Source organism: Haemaphysalis longicornis, unplaced genomic scaffold, assembly GCF_048455015.1.
Source record: "Haemaphysalis longicornis isolate Haplotype H1 unplaced genomic scaffold, Haemaphysalis longicornis Haplotype H1 scaffold_7, whole genome shotgun sequence".
Lineage (NCBI taxonomy): Eukaryota > Metazoa > Arthropoda > Arachnida > Ixodida > Ixodidae > Haemaphysalis > Haemaphysalis longicornis.
Window position 1 is genome coordinate 165,431,276 of NW_027526422.1, and position 20,526 is coordinate 165,451,801.

The 20,526-nt window shown below is 45.3% G+C and overlaps 1 protein-coding gene across 2 annotated transcripts in view; it reads right to left on the minus strand.

Moving 5' to 3' along the window:
- Positions 1-20,146: 20,146 nt before the first annotated feature.
- Positions 20,147-20,526, minus strand: part of LOC144145438 (arylsulfatase B-like) — a 54,595-nt gene continuing 54,215 nt past the window's right edge. For both annotated transcript variants that reach the window (XM_077677059.1, XM_077677058.1), the window contains one exon: positions 20,147-20,387. In XM_077677059.1, coding sequence (XP_077533185.1) covers positions 20,262-20,387 — 126 coding nt within the window. In that variant the 3' untranslated portion in view covers positions 20,147-20,261. The remainder of the gene's footprint in view (positions 20,388-20,526) is intronic.

Sequence of the window (20,526 nt, forward strand, 5' to 3'; positions counted from 1 at the left end):
TTCCACTTGGTCAATGTCGTTGAATAATTCTAAAACTAAACTTATGTCCTCTACAAACCACGCATCGCGTATTCAAACTTCCTATTTCTTAAATAACACAACTGTTGAGCTAGCAGACACTAACAAGTACCTGGCACTTAACCTGCACAGTGACCTGACATGGAATGATCATATCAACATCATTGTTGCATCCGCCAATCGCTCATTGGGTTTTTGAAGCACATACTGAAACATGCTCCATATAACCTCCGCAAACTTGCATACTCAGCTGTCACCAGACCTAACATTGAGTACGCATCTGCCATTTGGGACCCTGACAAAACATACTTAGTTGACAAAATTGAATCCCTCCAAAATCGTAACGTTCGTTTCATCTTTTCAGATTATTCACGTCATACCAGCGTCACGGCTTTAAAACTTCGCGCATCTTTACCTATCCTATCAGATCGGCGTAAACTATCACGTTTATCATTGTTCCATAAACTGTACCATCACTCTTCACTTCATCCTCATTGAGGTTTTTGTGGGTTTATGCCTGTGCGCTTGGGCGTCATCAGCGCGCATAGAAATGTCAAATTCTGTCACCTGTGTCTAAGTTACAGGGATAAAATTAACGTCCAAGTTTTTCCGGAGCGAAATTCCAACCACCCAGCTACAAACTGCTGGGCTGCACAAATGGGGCACTCGTAACCGTCGAGGTCATTACACCGAAGCGGGCATGTATATCCCGCAATTCCTTCAGTCAAAAAATTGTGCATAATGCTCAGTGGGCGCCTCTAGTCCCGAGACAACTTCTAAATGTTTCATGTGGCCAAATGTTCTTTGGTTTGGTCCTACATAGGTACGGAAGCCCGAGTGGAATCTTAGTGCAGATCCGAAGCTCTCCGCCCCCCCCCCCCCCCCCCAATTTGCTAAGTTTCTTAGTATCTTTTTTTTATTTTTAGAAGTCTCTTTGTGACGTCTTTTGATGAAAACACTTTGTAGTTTGAACGAGAGAGGGTGCAGAAGAATTCTTAAACGTAGAGCAGCACAGTCCGGGTCACGCAGCTTCTTTGCGGGTACTTCAAGAATGGGCTGCCGTAACTGAACATGATCCATATGTATCACTCGAGGTTATCCAACCACATGTATATGTTTAACTGTAGTGAAATGTGACTGTCACACTAGTCAGCGTGCTCCCGAAGAAGTAGATTCCAGTAAACAGACTTTAGTGGTTCTAGTAACCTGTTTGTTTGGAAGAAACCGAAATTGAAGTGTGGTGGCCCTTCATGGTGCACTTAAAATAGGTAAATAGGTACATAGGTACCACACATTTAGAAACACTTCTGTTTCGAAGGCTTCTCCAAAGGTTTCTGCTAAGATTACTGGGACTGGAATCACATAACTAGCGATAACGTGGAGAATGGTCGGTGTTTGGCATTTTGAATCGTGCCACTTTAGGACAAAATAAATAAATAAATAAATAAATAAATAAATAAATAATGATTCTGGATGGTTTATTTTTCCTGGCTAAAATTTTGCTGGCTACGCCAGTTGTCACAAAATCTGTTTTTCGCGGAGCATGATTCGAAATTCTTCAGAGAAACTGTGGTGTTAAAATAACTGTCCAATCTCTGGTGCAATAATGCCACCAACCACCAATCGACTTCGCAGGAGAGCAACAAAGGGGGCACAAAAAATAGATATGGCTGTTTATCGAACCAGTTACCAAGCAGTTTTGCGAATACGCGTGCGACTAAATTATCCATCTTGCAGAGTGTGTTTCTTTTACGAAGCTCGAGAAGTGTGGTTACATTGGTTTCACTCACAATATTTTTTTGTGTAGGCTTCACTTATAAGCGCGTGAATTCCCAAAACTCCTCCCACCCCTAAGGAACACAGCACAAACTGTAGTACTATGTGCCAATGTATTGAGAGCCACCTGCTACAAAATAACAAGTCCGCCTGATTCGCGGCCAACAAAAAAGTTTTTATTACCCATAGCCCACACTAACTACGGTCAAATGACGTCCGCTTTTTCAGCTATTTCATTTTGGGACACTCTTTCGGTGAAACTACAGCCATCATCATCATCATCACTTTATTCCTTCGAACACACGCTACAAAAATGTTGAGTAGATGAACGGGTTGCTTTGATAATCAGTAATGCTCTTTTACTGTTTATTACAATCTCCAAGTTCCCTGTGTTTTGAGCTAGAAGGTATGTATACTGCAAGTGCCCGGTTTATTACTGCTTTCCCCCAACCTTTATTTATAATTATTAATTTACGAGTCTGCTAATAATGTGCAACACATATTTTTGCTCTGCATTTTGTTAAATTCAGTTTTTTTGCTTTTCCTTATTGTACTTGGGCGCTTCTTTAATGACTTGTTTTTAGCTACTCCTTGTTTGGTTTTTGCTGCTTTTTGTGAATTTTTTTAATTTGCAGTAATAATTCAGGGGTCCAGTTGCAGTCCCTTGAGTTGAACACTTTGTCTTGATACTCACATGATTGTAGTTTGCCGCAGTTTGGAGTAACTAAAAATGCAAAAAAAAGTTTCCACAAACGTCAACCTTGCGCGGGCAGCTATTTCGTAACAGTAAGTTTTGTTTCTACCTCGTTAAAAGGGGTTCTGTTCATGTTCAGAGCAAAAAGAATGACTGAGCGATCAATTCGTATCGGATTAAAATAAGGCTGCCTGCTCCTTTCTTTCTTTCTTTTGTTAACGCATAAGTAGTTTTTGTAAGCAATCGGTACAGTGCTCATCTCTAAGTACGCAACCCGAGTTGATAGCAAGCCTTAACTGATGAATAAGCAGCGCGAGCAGCACACCTTCGGCCACTTCGATCCCCTAGTCTGTGCAGAGCGACAAGCAGGAGGCTCGCAGCAGACGCGTCTTCTAAAGCTGGTCGCAATTACAATTGCGGCATATTATACCTATGGCTTTTTTACACATAGCGCAAGGTTAACATGACATAGACAAAATCAGCAGTGCAAGTTCGCCAAAAGATACGTCTTACGACACCTAGAATAAAGCGAAACAGCTACGTACCTGTACCCACGCAGTTTTCCTTGTTGACGTGCGCAGACGGAGCTTGGGGAGAAAGACATCACTTCATTTTACGCCGCTCGTTGGTTCTCTGGCTTCTGCAGTGAAAGCACGGATAAGGAACTTTGTCGCTTTTATGTGGCGGTTTCGTAATGTCGACAGAGATGGTGGAAGAACGGATAAAAAAACGAAAGTTTACTCTCAAAAGAACCCAAGGACGGTGACGATAAGCCCTCCCCCATTTTCGCCACGCCTGGGAATCACAATTTCGTCCTTGTGTCAGCTTCGGTAAAAGGGCGGGACGTCTTATCGCGGCCGGGAAGTACAGGACTGGTACGACGGAGTAAAAACGATATTTTTTTGCTTTTCTAACCGTTTTTCAAAAACCTGCAGAATGGTGAGCAAAACACAGCTGCTGCTCCGCCCACTGTATGTTGGCTCACACGACAACGATTTCTCGTATACCAATCATTGGCAGGCGAAATGAGGTATCACTGCCACTTTCGGCATCTTCACGTGAGAGAAACATTACGATTATTTTATTTCACGGGACTCTGGGTTTGCTAAAGCTGATAATAATGTGTCTGAACGGTGGCGGTGGTGACTATTTTCTGGGTCTTGGGTAAGCCACCGAGGACGTGCGGAATGATCGCTTGCTCGGAACATTTTGAGCAAAGCTTGAATTCGTGGGGTCCGGGTTTTTATGGCATGTGCTCTGGCGCGAAAAACGCAGTGTGGCAAAGACAGCTTACAAAGAACAATCTTCGCAGTAAAGGAAACGCGTATCACCGCTCCCGTCGGAGAAGAAATTGTCCCCTTAGAATTGGCAGTATAAAAGCCAAGTAACCCGATAAGACCGCACGAAAAAAGCAAACGCACGCGTTTCAAGTGAACGCATACCACCGCAAATGTCGGAGCTATGAGTCATAATGAATTCATGACGTAGTGCGCGACATAGTGCGTGATACAGTGTGCACCTCATACGGCGGCCAAACACGTGGCGTTGGAACACTAACTTCTCAGCGTGTGAGAACGCGGTCACGGAGAACGTCGCAGGCTATCCTTTAATTCTATTTGGTTGCATCAACGGCTGCAGTTCTTCCAGCCCGTCGGTACATTTATGGCTGTTACGGAGATTGCTTATTGGCGAGCAGGATTAGGTTCGACTGCTGCAGAGGAAGCGAGGCAGGTCCCCTTAGACAAACGCAATATATTCAGGGGAAAACAGATAGCAAAATCCATAATGAACTATAAACTAATCTAGTCATAAGACTAACTGTCCTACGAAAAAGTCCTTCCCTCAAAATAGTCCTTCCCTCATCGACTACCGAACCCTCACCTGCGGTGGTCGATGACTGACTTGATGTGATCGTCACTGGCGCTGACCTTTGTGATGGCGCAAACCGTTGAGAAGTGGTGAATGGGCGTTGAACATCGTGCGCTGGCCAATCGCGTTGCAGAAGCTCTGGGGACGTGGTTGATAATATTCAAGTCCAATGGGAGGATGTGGCATGGCCTTGAGGTCTTCTGGTCGTTCTTGCCCTGCGGAGAACTCGCCGATTCCCTCGTTAGTCCTAACTCCTACTTGACACCTCCGTTCCACTTCCTCCCTTTTTCTTTTTTTCCCATTTATTGCCGATAATTATTTATGTTGGCATAGCCGCGTACTTTGGAAACGGGGGTGACTTTGGTTATTTTTAATTCATCAGGGAAGTCCCCTGTCTCAGGCATCCTGTTTATTTTGTGTGTTAATATCGTGCTAATGATATGGGAGGTATACTTTAATAGTAGGGATTTTATTCCGTCATCTCCAGCGGCTGCATCATTATCACGGCTGTCAAATATACTATCAATTCAACAAATGTAACTGGTGAAAGAAAAACTGAGTCTTGAAGTTTATTGCATTTGATAGGGTATTCTGTGCTTTCAATTTGTCCGTTGTATTTTCAAAGGCTTTTAAAGTGACTATTCATTGTTTCAGCGAGTTCTTCCCCAGTGACATGCCGGGAATTTCTATTTATTTCTTGCACAGAGCCATGCGGTTGCTTCCTGTTCAATAAGTCATTAACGCTATCCCACAATTTCTTATGGTCCCCTCGTGCGTAAAAAAATGGCTCTGATAGTATTCGCTTTTCGCCTTGAGTAAATTACAATTTACTTTATTCCGTACTTTTCTCAACTCAGAGAATAGTTCAGAATAACGCTTCTGGAGGAAATTGTGAAACATCATATCTTTTTCTTTGATTTTTTTATACAGTTTCGATGTTATCCACGGCTTCCTAACCTTTTGGGGTTGTCTTGTGCATTCTTTAAGGAGAAAGCACAGTAATAAACTTCCTAAAACTTCGTAAAAATAGTTTTTATGCACGTTTGGGGCACTCCTCTGCATATACATAACTCCACTATACTTGTTCTATGGCGCAAAGGAAATTCCTAATGATTCCTTTTTTATAGTTTGTACCTAGAACTTAGCACGTTTTTTTGGGAAATGATTTTCATTGTCAAGTACCCGAGGCAGAAAATTGGTAGGTGGTCGCTAATATCATTTAGCAAAACACCTGCTGAAACATTCTAATTATCTATGTTAATTATGCATATATCAAGATATGTGAAAGTGTTAGTGGTGATTCTAGTTGGTGTGTTGATCACGTTATTACTGGCATCTGCGTTGACAATGTCTCTGAACTCCCTTCCAGAACGGCTTTCCGACATGACATCAATGCTTATATCTCCAATAATGATAACCAGTACATTCATAGGGTGAAGACAATAAAATTCGCTTTCAAGAAATGTAATAAATTCCCACACATTGCCCGAGGGTGTCCTATACTAGGCGCCAACAACAACATTAGTTGTTATAATAAATATACTTTCCGCGTTTTCATTGGTTCTTAGTGCTCCTTTTTCTCCGTCACCAGGACAAGCACTTCGTCGTATTCATTTGTTTTTCTCCGGCTTCTGGATCGTAAAAGCGCCTTTTCTCAATGTCACTGTCATGACATTTACACTAAATTAACTGTTGTATCCTATTGCAACAGTATTACCAAAGGCATAAAAAGCAGCGGCCTGATAACTCGTCTTTGAAGCATAGTGGTTTTAATAAAATTTAAAAGGTTGTCTATGCATATACAGCGTTTTTTTGTGCTTAAGTAGGATGCGATTACTGTTAATAGTTTACCTCGATTTCCATCAATTTGCTCTGATCGAAGCTATCCAATGTATTAGTAAAATATACAAATAGCCCCAAGGTGCAAATGATATTATTTATGCTTTGTAAAATGTCCTCCTTCCAAGTTACTAAATCGGTCTGTGTTGATTGCTTCTTTTTACATGCAAACTGGGTATCAAAAAAATGCTAGATTTGTTGAAGATGTGCATTACCTATCGAAAAATAATTTCTCTGATCTTTTGGGAAACAAACGTATAATAGGTAGGGCCTTACAATTTGACGGTAAATGGCGGTCGCGTCATTTCAAAATAAGAATAGCTTCAAAATATATCATGGCACTAGTAAATGCACCTATTTATACAACTAAAATTCCACCAGCTACAGGAATTATAATTTCTACCTTTTATTATGCCTAATTTGCAAGCTTCAGCCGCTAACGCCTTATTATTAGTTACTATCCTGGCTGCTGAAAAACTCTTCGGTTACATTGTTGGTCATAACAGATTCCATGAACAACCAAATCCGCATTTTTCCTAATACATTTGTTTTATATTTGTGCTTCTAACATGCTTGATAACGATGCCTTTGCGTCTTTGTTTGTCCCTTCCTTGTATTTTGCTCTTTGTTGAATGCTTACATTTTTCAGGGTATTTTTTTAATGAATGTATGATGATGTTCTTATACTCTTGTGTATCTTTCATTTTCCCGTGTGATGGCTATATGACCTCAAGTGCATTTTATTTGTGTAGCCCCCCTTACCCCATGCTCCACCTGGAGCCTGTAAGGTTTTTTCTAAATAAATAAATAAAAACATTGTTTTGCGTATCCTACCCGCAGGTTTATCTGCCACCAACATGTCATCTACCTGAGTGACATTGTTAAAAAGATACGCAGTGAAGAGCCCATCCAGCGCTATACCCATAATATTAGGAATGATACCCCGAGAACAGCATTTTCCTTCAACACAGGGACGAGTACAGTAATGTTTCAATCAGCGCCAGGATGCCTGTGAGTGACAGCAGCTAATATTTCTTGATAGCGCATCTTTTTGTGTATTGTTTGTCTTTTACTTTTTTAAGAACTACCTAGTCTTGCTGGTTGACGCATGCGGCGAATCTTGTGGTAGAGATATCTTTTCATTTGGTTCAGTGGACGAGCGTTGTGTTGATGCAGGGCAATTATTTTAATTTTACCGGGCTGCTGTTTTTCTCAAGAAAAAATGGTTGGTATATATATATATATATATATATATATATATATATATATATATATATATATATATATATATATATACAGAAAAAAATGCCGGCAGTGTACAACGCCAAAGAAAGCATATGGGAATGGTTAGACTATTCTTTCCCGTTAGTGACGGTACATTGTTATTATTTTTTTTATCAATTACGTGATTACGTAATTACATCAGCACCTGGTCTCCAATAAAGTTTATTCATCATCAATTACGTGAGAAAGAAAGACAGAAAAACACGCGCCCAGAGTGGGGACCGAACCCACGCCTCTCGAAAGGCGTGGGTTCGGGCCCCACTCTGGGCGCGTGTTTTTCTGTCTTTCTTTCTCACGTAATTAATAAAAAAATAATAATAATGTACCGTCACTAACGGTAAAAAATAGTCTAACCATTCCCCTATGCGTTCTTTGGCGTTGTAGACTGCCGGCATTTCTTTCTGTATTTCCTAACGAGCCCCTCATATTTCCAAACCCTATATATATATATATATATATATATATATATATATATATATATATATATATATATATATATATATATATATATATATATATATATATATATATATATATATATATATATATATATATATATAGAACTTTGAAGATGGTAGAGAACACAAGAGAAGAAAAACTTCGAACAAGGTAAAAGCACGATTGTGGCCTACGTTTCAGCAAAGAGAACTTGCTTTCCTGAGGAAAGCAAGTTCTCTTTGCTGAAACGTAGGCCACAATCGTGCTTTTACCTTGTTCGAAGTTTTTCTTCTCTTATATATATATATATATATATATATATATATATATATATATATATATATATATATATATATATATACACATATATATATATTGTTACGAGGCGAGGATGCGGTAGAGAAGAATGTATTTAAAGTATTTACACTATTTATAGGAAGAAAGGCTGGGCTGCCGCTAACATTCAGAACGATCCACAAGAGACCTCGTCGTCTTCCTCTACCAGCACCTGTCGCTGGACGCATTGTTCTTGCTTGTGGACCAATCCCTCAGAACTACATCGTTCGTCGTCTGCTAGTTTGCGCCGTGGCATTACCCCCCGGCGGAACAAGCGCCGTCGCGGCGCTACGGCGAATCTATGAGAGGCGGTTGGTACGGCATCAGCCGGACAACGTGGACAATGTCCGTAGAAGGTGCACGAGTCGACGAGGGTGGAGAAACGGTGGAGATCTCATACGTGACATCGGTCACTTGACGTAGTACGCGATACGGGTCACAGTAGCGGGGCAGCAGTTTTTAAGATAGCCCGACTTTGCGAGTAGGTATCCAGAGAAGAACAAGGGAGTCTGGTGTGAAGTGGGCCACGCGGTGTTTGCGGTCGTAAATCGTCTTCTGGACAGCTTGCGAGGAATAAAGTCGGTGGCGGGCTATCTGCCGCGCATTATCAGCGCGGGCAATGGCTTCACTGGAGTACTCCGACCGCCGTAGCGGTAGGTCGCCCGACGTTGGGAGGAGTGTTTCCAATGGTAGAGTAGGATCACGGCCATATAGAAGGTAGAATGGTGAATATCCTGCGGTATCATGCCGGGATAAATTATAAGCGAACGTCACATAAGGCAGCATGACGTCCCAGTCGCAATGGTCTGCAGAAATGTAGCAAGAGAGCATATCTGTCAGGGTTCGATTGAGGCGTTCCGTGAAGCCGTTAGTTTGGGGATGATATGCTGTAGATAGGTTGTGCTTAGCAGAGCATGAGCGAAGAATATCGTGAATTACTTGGGAGAGGAAGAAACGTCCGTGGTCACTGAGCAACTGTCGAGGTGCGCCATGCTGGAGAATTATATCCCCAAGCAGAAAATCGGCTACATCTGTAGCACAGCTGGTCGGCAATTCACGCGTGATGGCGTAGCGCCTGGCTTAATCGGTCGCGACAACAATCCACTTGCTTCCCGATGAAGACAAGTGATAGGGGCCAAGCAGGTCTAGACCGACACGGAAGAAAGGTTCGGCCGGGATGTCAGGAGGCTGGAGCTGGCCCGCTGGAAGCGACGTTGGTGCCTTTCTGCGTTGGCACTGGTCGCAAGCCCTTACGTAGCGGCGTACATAACGGTATAGGCCAGGCCAGAAGAAACGACGGCGGACTCCATCATAAGTGCGATGGATGCCGAGCTGCCCAGCAGTCGGCATGTCGTAAAGCTGCCGCAGCACAGTGGAGTGTAGGTGCTGGGGAACAACGAGCAACAGCTCAGGACCATCGGGACGAACATTGCGACGGTATAGGATGTTGTCACGGAGCAGAAACATTGCCGTTGAAGTGTCGGGTGAGGCCGAGTTAAGGTTGTCTATAATAGATCGTAGTGCCGGGTCATGACGCTGCTCTTCCTTAATGCGAAGAAGGCAAGATATAGTGCACAGAAAAGCTGCACCGTCATCTTCATTCTCGTCGGGTGGGTCGACAGGGTGGCGGGACAGGCAATCAGCGTCTTGATGCAAACGTCCAGATTTGATTTCACATCAAATTTATACTCCTGGAGACGCAATGCCCACCGACCTAGCCGCCCTACGGGGTCCTTTAACGAAGAGAGCCAGCACAGCGCGTGATGGTCTGTCACGACCGTAAACGGGCGGCCGCGCAGGTATGGACGGAACTTGGTCACTGACCACACAAGAGCGAGACATTCTCTTTCAATGATTGAGTAGTTGCGCTTTGGGGCGGAAAGAAGGCGGCTCGCATAGGCGATAACACGCTCCAGTCCACCTTGTCGTTGCGCCAAGACCGCCCCGATACCGTAACCACTGGCATCCATGCGGTCTTCTGTGGGCGCATGAGGATCAAAATGAGCCAGAAGTGGTGCATTGGTGAGCACGGAAACTAGGGTTGTAAAAGCGGCCATTTGATCGGAGCCCCACGAAAACGGAACGTTTTTCTTCAGCAGGCAGGTAAGGGGTCGGGCAATGTGCGCAAAGTCCTTGATAAACCGGCGGAAGTAGGAACAGAGCCCCCAGAAAGCTTCTGACGTCTTTTGTTGAGCGTGGTGCCGGGAAGTTCTGGACTGCGCGAACTTTATCCGGGTCGGGTTGAACTCCCCTGGCGTCAACGAGGTGCCCAGGATTGCTATTTGCCTACGGCCGAAATGACATTTTGAGGAATTTAGCTGGAGACACGCGCGTCGGAAAAGTGCCAGAATCTCAGAAAGCTGCTCGAGATGGGTGGTAAACGAAGGAGAAAAAACGATAACATCGTCCAAGACATAGAGGCATGTGGACCACTTAAAGCCCTGGAGAAGTGACTCCATCATGCGTTCAAATGTTGCTGGAGCGATGCAGAGGCCAAAGGGCATCACCTTGAACTGATAAAGACCATCAGGTGTTATGAAAGCGGTCTTCTCACGGTCCATTTCATCCAGGGCAATTTGCCAATATCCCGACCGAAGGTCGATGGATGAAAAATACTTGGCTCCGTCGAGGCAGTCAAGGGCGTCATCTATCCGCGGAAGGGGATAAACGTCCTTCTTCGTTACCGCATTAAGGTGTCGATAGTCCACGCAAAAGCGCCATGTGCCGTTTTTTTCTTGACTAGCACCACTGGTGAAGCCCATGGGCTGCAGGAAGGCTCAATGATATCCTTCGTCAGCATCTTATCCACTTCTTGTTGGATTACTCGCCTCTCAGCACGGGAAACTCTGTACGGGCGTTTGTGAATTGGGCTTGCGCTTCCTGTAATAATTCAATCCGGACCGACGAAGTTTTACCTAAAGGGTGGTCTTTGAGATCAAAAATGTCCCAATAGGGTGCTAGCAGTCGGCGGAGCTCAACGGACTGTGCAGGGAGGACATCGGGAGCCAACATCGTTGAGTATGGTTCGGTCGGGGAAGGGGCACAAGAAAAGTCATCGGCGGGATGTTTTGGGGGATCGGCCGTTAAAACAGAAAGGTTGTACTCTCCTAAAGGGGACAGAACACAAAGAGTGATTCCTTTGGGCAGTGATTGCACGGAAAAGCTGAAATTGAGAAACGGAAGAGATGCTCTGCTTTGCTTGATTCTGACAACTGTGTGTGGTAGCTTCACTCTGCGCTCCAGTGCAACGGCTGTGGTTGGCGATAGGACGTAATCCCCGTCCGGTACAGGGGAAGAGATGAACGGCGGGACATAAGTGAATGCTTGAGGTGGTAAACGAACATCTTCGAGACAGCACAGATGCGGCAAGGTTTCTTCGATGGTGACTGGTGGCAGTGGAAGGTCGAGGTGGACGAGGCCGAGAGAACAATCTATGAGTGCTGAATGATCTGACAAAAACTCTTGGCCTAGAATAAGGTCATGGGTGCAGTGGTCTAAAACGGCAAACAGGACTGTTGTGTCATGGCCAGCGATGGTGACGCGCGCGGTGCACATACCGGCGACCGCTGGGGTACCTCCGTCAGCGACCCGGAGACACGAAGTGGCTGGCGTCAAAACTTTTCGCAGACGACACCGAAGCTTCGCACCCATGACCGATACTTGCGCCCCGGTGTCAATGAGCGCACTCACATCGACATCATCAATTTTCACGTCCAACAAGTTCTTTTCGGCTCGCAGTGTTATCAGAGGATTTTCAGGTCGGTCGGAAAATGCAGCGTCACCTCCGGGGGCTGCATCCTCTAGTTTTCCTGGGAGGGTCTCGAGTAGCTGGTCGGCGGGGTCGGCGAGGAAAAGCGACGAGGAGAACGGGACTGGCGACGGTGCGGCGATGGGGAACGACCAGACCAGCGATCGCAGGCGGAATCAGCGGTGTTCGGCTGCGGCTGACGGCGGGAGTAGAAGCGTAGAGGAGGGTCGTCAGGGTACTGGTAGTCGTTGTTCTAGCGGGGCGGAAATGGACGGCTCCGGCAGTATCGAGCCTCGTGGCCTACCCGCCTGCAGTTGAAACCGATCGGCCAGTCATCAGGAGTCCGCCATTTATCAGCGAGGCGGCTCTGGAAACGTGGCGGCATATTGTCGCACCGAGAAGGGCTGATGGGTGAACCATAACGAGCGCGTGGGTGACTCACGGAGCAAATTGGCTGCACTGCTAGGTTCAGCAGCTCTTCGCGCACAACTGCCTGTATGAGAGGTACAGGGACCGCGGAGGAGTTCTGGGCGTCGTGCGGGAAGCAAGTTGGGGCAATGGCCTCAATCTCGCGACGTACAATTCTTGTAATATTATCTGGAGTTGGTATCATATCGGTGGAAGTGCGCTGTCCTGCTGGCGACTGGAGGTTATCTTCGCAGGAATAGGTCGCAGCCGTGTTAGGGAGCCGAGTGAATTTTTGAGCGATTCGGCGGCTTTTGAGCTCAAAACGACGACATTCGGCGATAAGGGTGTCAACTTTGTCGCAGTTCTTGAAAACTAGAAGGTTAAAAGCATCGTCGGCTACGCCTTTCAACACGTGGCCCACGTTTTCTTCCTCCGACATCTGACGGTCGACTTTGTAGGAAAGGGATAGCACGCTCTGAATGTAACTAACGTACGATTCAGTGGGGGTTTGCACGCGGGAGGCAATGTCATTTTTGGCTTCCAGCTGCCGACTCTCGGACCGTCCGAACAGAGCCTTCAGCTCTTCTTTACAAGCGTCCCAACTGGTGAGGCGGGCCTCGTTTGTGTCAAACCAATCCTTGGCCGTACCTTTAAGGTAGAGGTCCAGGTTGGCGAGCATGAATGTGGGGTCCCAGCGGTTGTGGCTACTGACACGCTCGTACATAAGGATCCAGTATTCTATGTCGACGTCATCCGTGCCGCTGAATTTACCGGGTTCACGCGGGTGGGTAAGGATGATGGTCTGGCCTGTAGCGGCCTGGCTAGGCGCAGTCATGGTGAGGGTTGTCCCCGAGTGCTCTTTGCGAAAGGAAGTGTGCCGGACGTGGCGTCCGCTACGCAGCTCCGTCTTCGCAGAAGGCCAGCACCCCCACCACAAGATGTTACGAGGCGAGGATGCGGTAGAGAAGAATGTATTTAAAGTATTTACACTATTTACAGGAAGAAAGGCTGGGCTGCCGCTAACATTCAGAACGAGCCACAAGAGACCTCGTCGTCTTTCTCTACGCTGGACGCATTGTTCTTGCTTGTGGACCAATCCCTCAGAACTACATCGTTCGTCATCTGCTAGTTTGCGCCGTGGCAATATATATATATATATATATATATATATATATATATATATATATATATATATATATATATATATATTTATATATATATATATATATGTATATGTATAAATGAGAGGCTCGTTAGGAAATACAGAAAGAAATGCCGGCAGTCTACAACGCCAAAGGAGGTATAAGGGAATGGTTAGGGGAACCATTCCCCTATGCCTCCTTTGGCGTTGTAGACTGCCGGCCTTTCTTTCTGTATATATATATATATATATATATATATATATATATATATATTAACGTTTTAGAAATACGAAATACGCGTCCTATTTATCAAACTTTGTCAATACCATCGACCATACCTGCCTGACAATAGTTTCTTCAACAACCCAACACCCAACACTTCATTCGTCACGTGTTATACGCGCATAATATGACGTCTATTCGGGCGCAATCCTTCCGAATCGAATGAAATAAAAACAGGGCCGTGGTCGCATATATCTGACAGTACACTCCGAGTGTCTTAAATGGCGGATTCAACATTAAAATAGACGATGCCGAAGGCATACATAATTAGCAATTTCTGTGGTACTTTTGAGCAAAACTTGCATTGGCTGACTTGCGCTGTCGGTGCTGGCGCACGCCGAAACGCCTTGCGGTGATGCAAACTCTTTCCACGTGCTCTAATGAAAATGCTGAGGATGATGGCACTGCCTTTGATGTGTTCGGCCCAATCCCAATAGGAGGTATTGGCGAGCGCTAAGGGGTTGACTGTGCCCCTATCGGAGGCTATAGATATAGTGCGTGAGCTCGACGTTCGCAAGGGAAGTGCATGCCATTTGCGACCACATGGGCGAGCACACATATCTGTGGCGCTATATTGTGCGGCAAAGATAGGGGTAGAGAGGTGTCTTTAGGATTGTCGTACCTGTGGACGGGTACGGAGAGTAAGGAACAAAATAAAAACCTGGTGGCTTGCCTAACTTTTGACATTGGTGATCTGAAAGGAACCGGGGAAGTACTATTGGTAGGGGACATGAACGCCCACATTGAAGATCTATACGCGTACACAGACAACCACGGACATCTAATGCTCGATATGTGTGAGAAACAAAACCTGATCATAGTTAATAGGGGACAAAAATACCAGGGTCAAATCACGTTGGAATGTGGTAGGGGATAGTCGAATATGGACTACTGCCATTCGCGGAGGGGATTTATGCATGGTTGGATGGAGTGAGCATGGATGAGGAAGAGGGTCGGACCACAAGCGTATACAGATGCATTTTCTGAAACCGGGACCGACCGGGGCAGTACACAACTTTAACCAGTAAAGAAATTGCGGCTATAGCCAAAAGTAGAGAAACCGACGAAGCAAGAAAGTGTGGAGAAAATGGCAATATGAGAGGCTCATCAAAACAATGCAGAAAAAAATAGTCAAGGCAGAAAGGGTAAATCAATGGAAAGGAAAGAAAACTCCCACAAGCTGGTCGAACGCAAAAATTACGGGGCTATAGAGAGACATAAGAAGGTGTCTTGAGAACAGAGGCAGGCCTGCAGGGCTGGGAGGAAGCAAGAACAGGTGGATATAAAATGTGAGCAAATTGTGCAACTGTTGGTGCAGGCGAAGATAAAGGGCGACAGCGAGCGATGGGTGGCGCAAATATAAGGGAAGAGTAGAGACGCGTCGAAAAAGTTCTGGAACCATGTGCGGGCATTAGGGAAACGCACAGGACCTACAGCAACTGGTAGTAGAAAACGAAGCGGGGCAGATGCTCAAGGGAGACAATGCATCGGCATACCTTCATGAAATTATTGCTGAGAAATTATGTAGAGTTAATAGAGTGGCCCCGCAGTGCCACACTGATGTCACGATGGCGAGGACTAAAGCTTTGTAGATAGGAGGGGACAAGCTAAAGTGGAGAAAAGCAGAGGGAAACGTACACAAAACACCGCAGTGGGCATGGATGGGGTATCGTTGGGGATGATCAACCAGTTAGAATCAAAGTGCAAAGGAAGGCTGCTACAAGTCATCAGCAGAGCATAGAAAAGAAGGCCATACCGGACACGTGACATACTAGTAGGGTGAGCATAATCGATAAGGGCGAAGGAGAAAAGACTAAACCGAGCTCGCATAGGCCAGAAACCTTCACGTCTGGGCCATACAGGTTGGGAATGAAGGCAATGAACTTTTAACCAGAGCAGTGGGTAGAAGAGAATAGAGTGTTAGGGGAACTTCATAATGAGTTTCGAAAGGACGGAAGAGTAGATGACAACCTATTTGTAGTAAGGCAGTGCATAGACGGGCGAAGACGCGAAATCGACCTTTGGGGTTACTCTTTGTAGACGTTAAAGCAGCGTCTGACAACGAAGAATGGGAGCAGGTATGGAGGATCCAGGAGTACGAGGGAGCGGGGCAGGATTTAGTAACTTACTCAGGGAACTATACCGGGAGAACCAGGTGCAAATAGTGTGGGAGAGGGTAGCATAAAAATAGGCCGGTATACACGTTCAAGAGTTTAAAATAAGGATGTCCTCTTTCTCCACTGGTGTTCATGATCTACATGGTGGGTTAATAAAGGAAGATAGAAGGCAGTAAGCTGGGATTCAATTCATCAAACATTAAAAATGGACATGTGGTGGAAGAGTGAATTCCAGGAATAATGTACGCAGAGGGCATGTTGTTGTAGGAGGATGACCGGATAAGTAGGCAGGGCCTGATGGATATATGCGGAGAGGAAGCGACGCATCTTTCGCTATCCTTTAGCAGAGAAAATTAAGAGATTATAGTCTTCAATGACGACACGGAGCGCAGATCGGCATCACTTCAACGAGAAGAAATACCATGGATAAAGGAGTATAAATATTTAGGTGTATGGCTTACAAACGGCGCAGACTACACGCTTGCGCATGCGGCCCACCTTAAAACAAAAGGAAGACGGCACGCGGCTATAAAGAAACAAAGACCATTGTGGGGCTACAAAACAGGCGAGGTGGTACAGGGAGTCTGGAAAAGGGTCCTGGTACCAGGATTGACTTTCGGAAATTCGGTTATATGAATGAAGTCCGAGACCCAAGCGGGCTTGGAGGTAAATAAGAGGCCGGTAGGCAGGCTGGTCCTAGGGGCCCATGGCAAAACTATGATTGAAACGGTACAGGGGGGTATGGGCTGGTCGTCCTTTGAAGCAAGGGAGGCGCAGAGCAAGATCAAATTTGAGGTGAGACTACGTGACATGGAGGAGGAAAAATGCGCCGAGACATTGTTTAGGTACCTGTATATGAAGAACATGGAGAAGTGGTGGCGACGGAGGACCTGACCACTGACCAAGCGGGACGGAAATTCTGTAGGGGAAGGGGGTGTATACTCAACAGTTAAAAAGCAGGTAAAAACAGCAGACATGACGAATTGGGTACCGAGAATGGAAGGGAAAAAAACTTTCAGACTCAGAGAACAGATAATGTAGAAATCAGGAAGGAAGGTTTCTGAGGCAATACGCGAGGAAGTGCATTGCTCTTCGAAGCGCGGGCCGGGTGTCTAAGAACACGGGCATACACGGCTAACTACAGGCACCAAACGAAACTTGTGTATGCTGCGGCAGGGATAGAGAATTCGTAGAGGATACTGTCAGAGACTGCACAGAGATACCATCGCGGTGACACGATGAGAAAGCGACATTGATGGAGGCTTTGGGATTTGGTGTGAAGTTGAGCCTCAACTTCAGGGCCATAGAGGTGACGAATAGGCGGCTGGAGTGGTGGTGGAAGAAAAGTAGGGAAAAGGGTTGGACGTAAGAACAGTGATATACCGAATTAGAATTCAGAACAGAAGGGGGGCGGAAACAGGTGTGCAAGAGCAGCAAATGGGAGGAATCGATCGGAGGTTGGTTAAGGGCAGGGCAAATAAGTAGAATAACGCAGGCAAGTAAGTCGACTGGTGACAACCGATATCCCGATACAAAGGGAGGGCCTCTAATCATCATCATCGAGGGATCCAGTCAGCGATGTGTCTCGCCTCACGCCACATAGCATCTGCTGTCGCTTGCTCTCCTCGAGCAGTTGACATTCCAGCGCGGCATCCGTAGGCGCGCGTGGTTCACTCTGCGGAAGAGAAGCAGCCATTTAAGGATGTAAAGGATGTTCACGATAATCGCAGAATAATAATCCATGGTAACGTGTACTGAACGTTTGCGTTTGTGCAGCTCATCGAAAGGAAAGGGTCTCGTGTTTGTCGATCGATGTTTTTTCAATGTCATTGTGGCCGTTGCGTTTTGATTTGGGCAGAAGTGTTTTCGTTTTCGCTTTGCGTACATTGAGTTTCATTTGGGTTGTTATCGTTGTCATTAAGGTCAACTTTTGGGTGCATCCTTGCTTAATGAGAGAAGGCCTTTGTTAAGTTCATTTAAACCAGATCAATAAACGTCAAAAAGATATGTCTAGCGGCAACGTTTTCTAGCAATGTAATGTAATCTCCGCCCTAAACAAGACGACACTTGAGAAAATTATGTTCTGAAACCATTTAAAAAGAGTAAGAGAGTAAAAAATTGTGATTGATCCCTCTTTGATAGGAATCGGTAACACACGAAAGTGAAACGTGCATTCACAGGAGCAGTTGAATGTTAAAGCAACCTCCTTCATATGTGAAGGGTTCGCGAGCCTGACCCCGCGAGACGAAGTGACGCCGACACGCAAGAAATAAAAATTAACCGGTTAATTCTGGGATAACAAAACCAGAAGTGACATGCACAGAAACAGCAGCGTGAAACACAACGGTCATGGGAACTACGCCAAGCGGATCCTTGCCTCAATTCACGCGCTTCCCCCCTACATGAAGGCGCTGGCATCGAGACGCCAACTGTTGCGCTCATTAGCGTCATGATGCGCTACTTCGCTTCGCCTCTCCTATACGGCAGCACTATCTGAATGCGTCATAGGGATGGACATGAGGCGCGTTCGTAGAGCTGTTCACGTCGCTGCTCATAGCGCAGTCGGAAGAGCGCCATGTACCTCCCGTGGCGGCGAGAGGGCTTGAAAGGACATGGGCTCGATTCCGGGCTCCGCAGCGTCAATGGCCCTTTTTCGGGCGGCGTCATTTCCGTGAAGGAAAAAACGTGAGTTCTTGGTATACCCGGGCATAAAAAACTTTTGTGTTGAAACGTTGTTTTCTGAGCTATGATCTACCTCCTCTACTTTCTGCTTATATAACCCTAAAGCTAACACTTCTTAATCTTTGGAGTTTTCCGAAATACTAATATTAATTCTTTATTTTGACCGAAACTAACGTAAAGAATGACAGCGCGTCCTCGTTGCTGAGGCCCATTGCTATATTGGCTATTGTCACAACTAATGCCGAACTTGTTGTAGTCGTCTGGAAACCACGTTGCAGACACCATTATTACATTAAATAAAAAAGTTTATCACGAATGTTGATGTTCTCTTATTCCTTGTTACAGGCTGAGCATGCATTCATGTGTCGTAAAATAGGGAAATAGAACACCTAAAAATATGCCACCATTTTTGAGTAGTTTTTGCACAATTAGCATTTTTAAAAATCATTGTGTGGCGTCGCTGGTATCCCCGTTGGTCTCCAAAATTTTTTTTTAGATTGGAAAGCTTGTTTTGTAAAATTGCGTAGTCTTACCCAAACAGGCTGCATAGTTGTCATATATTTCCTGCATAGCTGGAATTCGTCATAAATCAAGTAACTTAAGAGTGATAGCCCATGGTTTGATGGCCAATCCCTAGCAAATTAACTGCCTCTAACTCAAGCGTACCATTCCTTCGCGCTGGTTGACTTCTGTTTTGAGGAAATGTCGTTCGAAATGGAGCCTATGTCTGGTAAAATGTGATCGTTCGCTGTTGTTCGCCATATAATTTGTTGTTTGTGACGTCTTTTGTACTTTATCAGTAGACAATGGTTAGTGCTGCTGATTAGCGATTTTTCGTGATATATTGTTCGCCGATCCCATCTATGCGATTCATAGATGCGTGCTTGTATACGCGTATATCCCAATAATCGACCGCTTGGTTTTGAGAAATTTATTCCGATCAGAAAAAAAACGAGGAATATCGCTCATGTAGTTCATGTAGTACCGTTTTCTTTTTATGGATAAATATTTCTACGCAAATAACGTTGACTAAGGCGCCTACCACAAACGACTTTGGCGTTTCGTGTTTCGCAGGGCGCGCAATGCACCAAGTTTGGCGGATTGATACATATAGTGCAGGGACCAATTCCACCTCAGAGCTCGCCGCAGAGCACGCCGCACGCGGCGGTTTCAGTTCCACTTCACTGCCCACCAATCTTTGAGCTATTTATATTGCCCCGCTGTGCCGCTGTGAGTTAGTGCAGCTATCTCGAAGATATACGTGAGCCGTAAGCACATTTATTGAGGCGTGTCCAACCACGTCGACGTTAGAAAAAGTATCAGTCAAGATTCTTTAAAAAATTGTTTACGCTTCAACCCCAGAGTAAAATCAATAAAAAAATTGCGAAACTGCTGAGCTACAAATGTTCTATTCACACACTGATTACAGTTTAAATTACCGTAATTGTTTAGGATGCAATACATTCGACTACAAACATAGGTTTATTTCGTACAAAACAGCGAAAGTCAGGTATATAACTGCTATGCTGCGCGGTATTTGGTGAAGGCGTCCTGATTAGGTAGGGTTCTTAAAATGTTAGGTTACATTCTTAAAACTGGGGCTGTTCTGTCAGAAGAAGGCAAACAAGTCACAGCCAGGGCGCCCACGTCCCGTTGTTGTTTTCCGGGTAGCCGTTTTCATCCGGTGGCAGGTTTCCAGGAGGAACCGCTGAGGCAGCGTAGCGTTGCAACTTCATTTTCAAGGTAGCAACCAACTGCATGTACCAATTCAAAGTTCGCCGTGAGACATGAAGCTCGAAATACTGCGTTTGAAATAAAAGTTTAATGGCTTCTAGTTCGGTTTTCAGGTACGCAAAATGCTGCGGTATAATATGTATAAATGGTCCAGGGTGG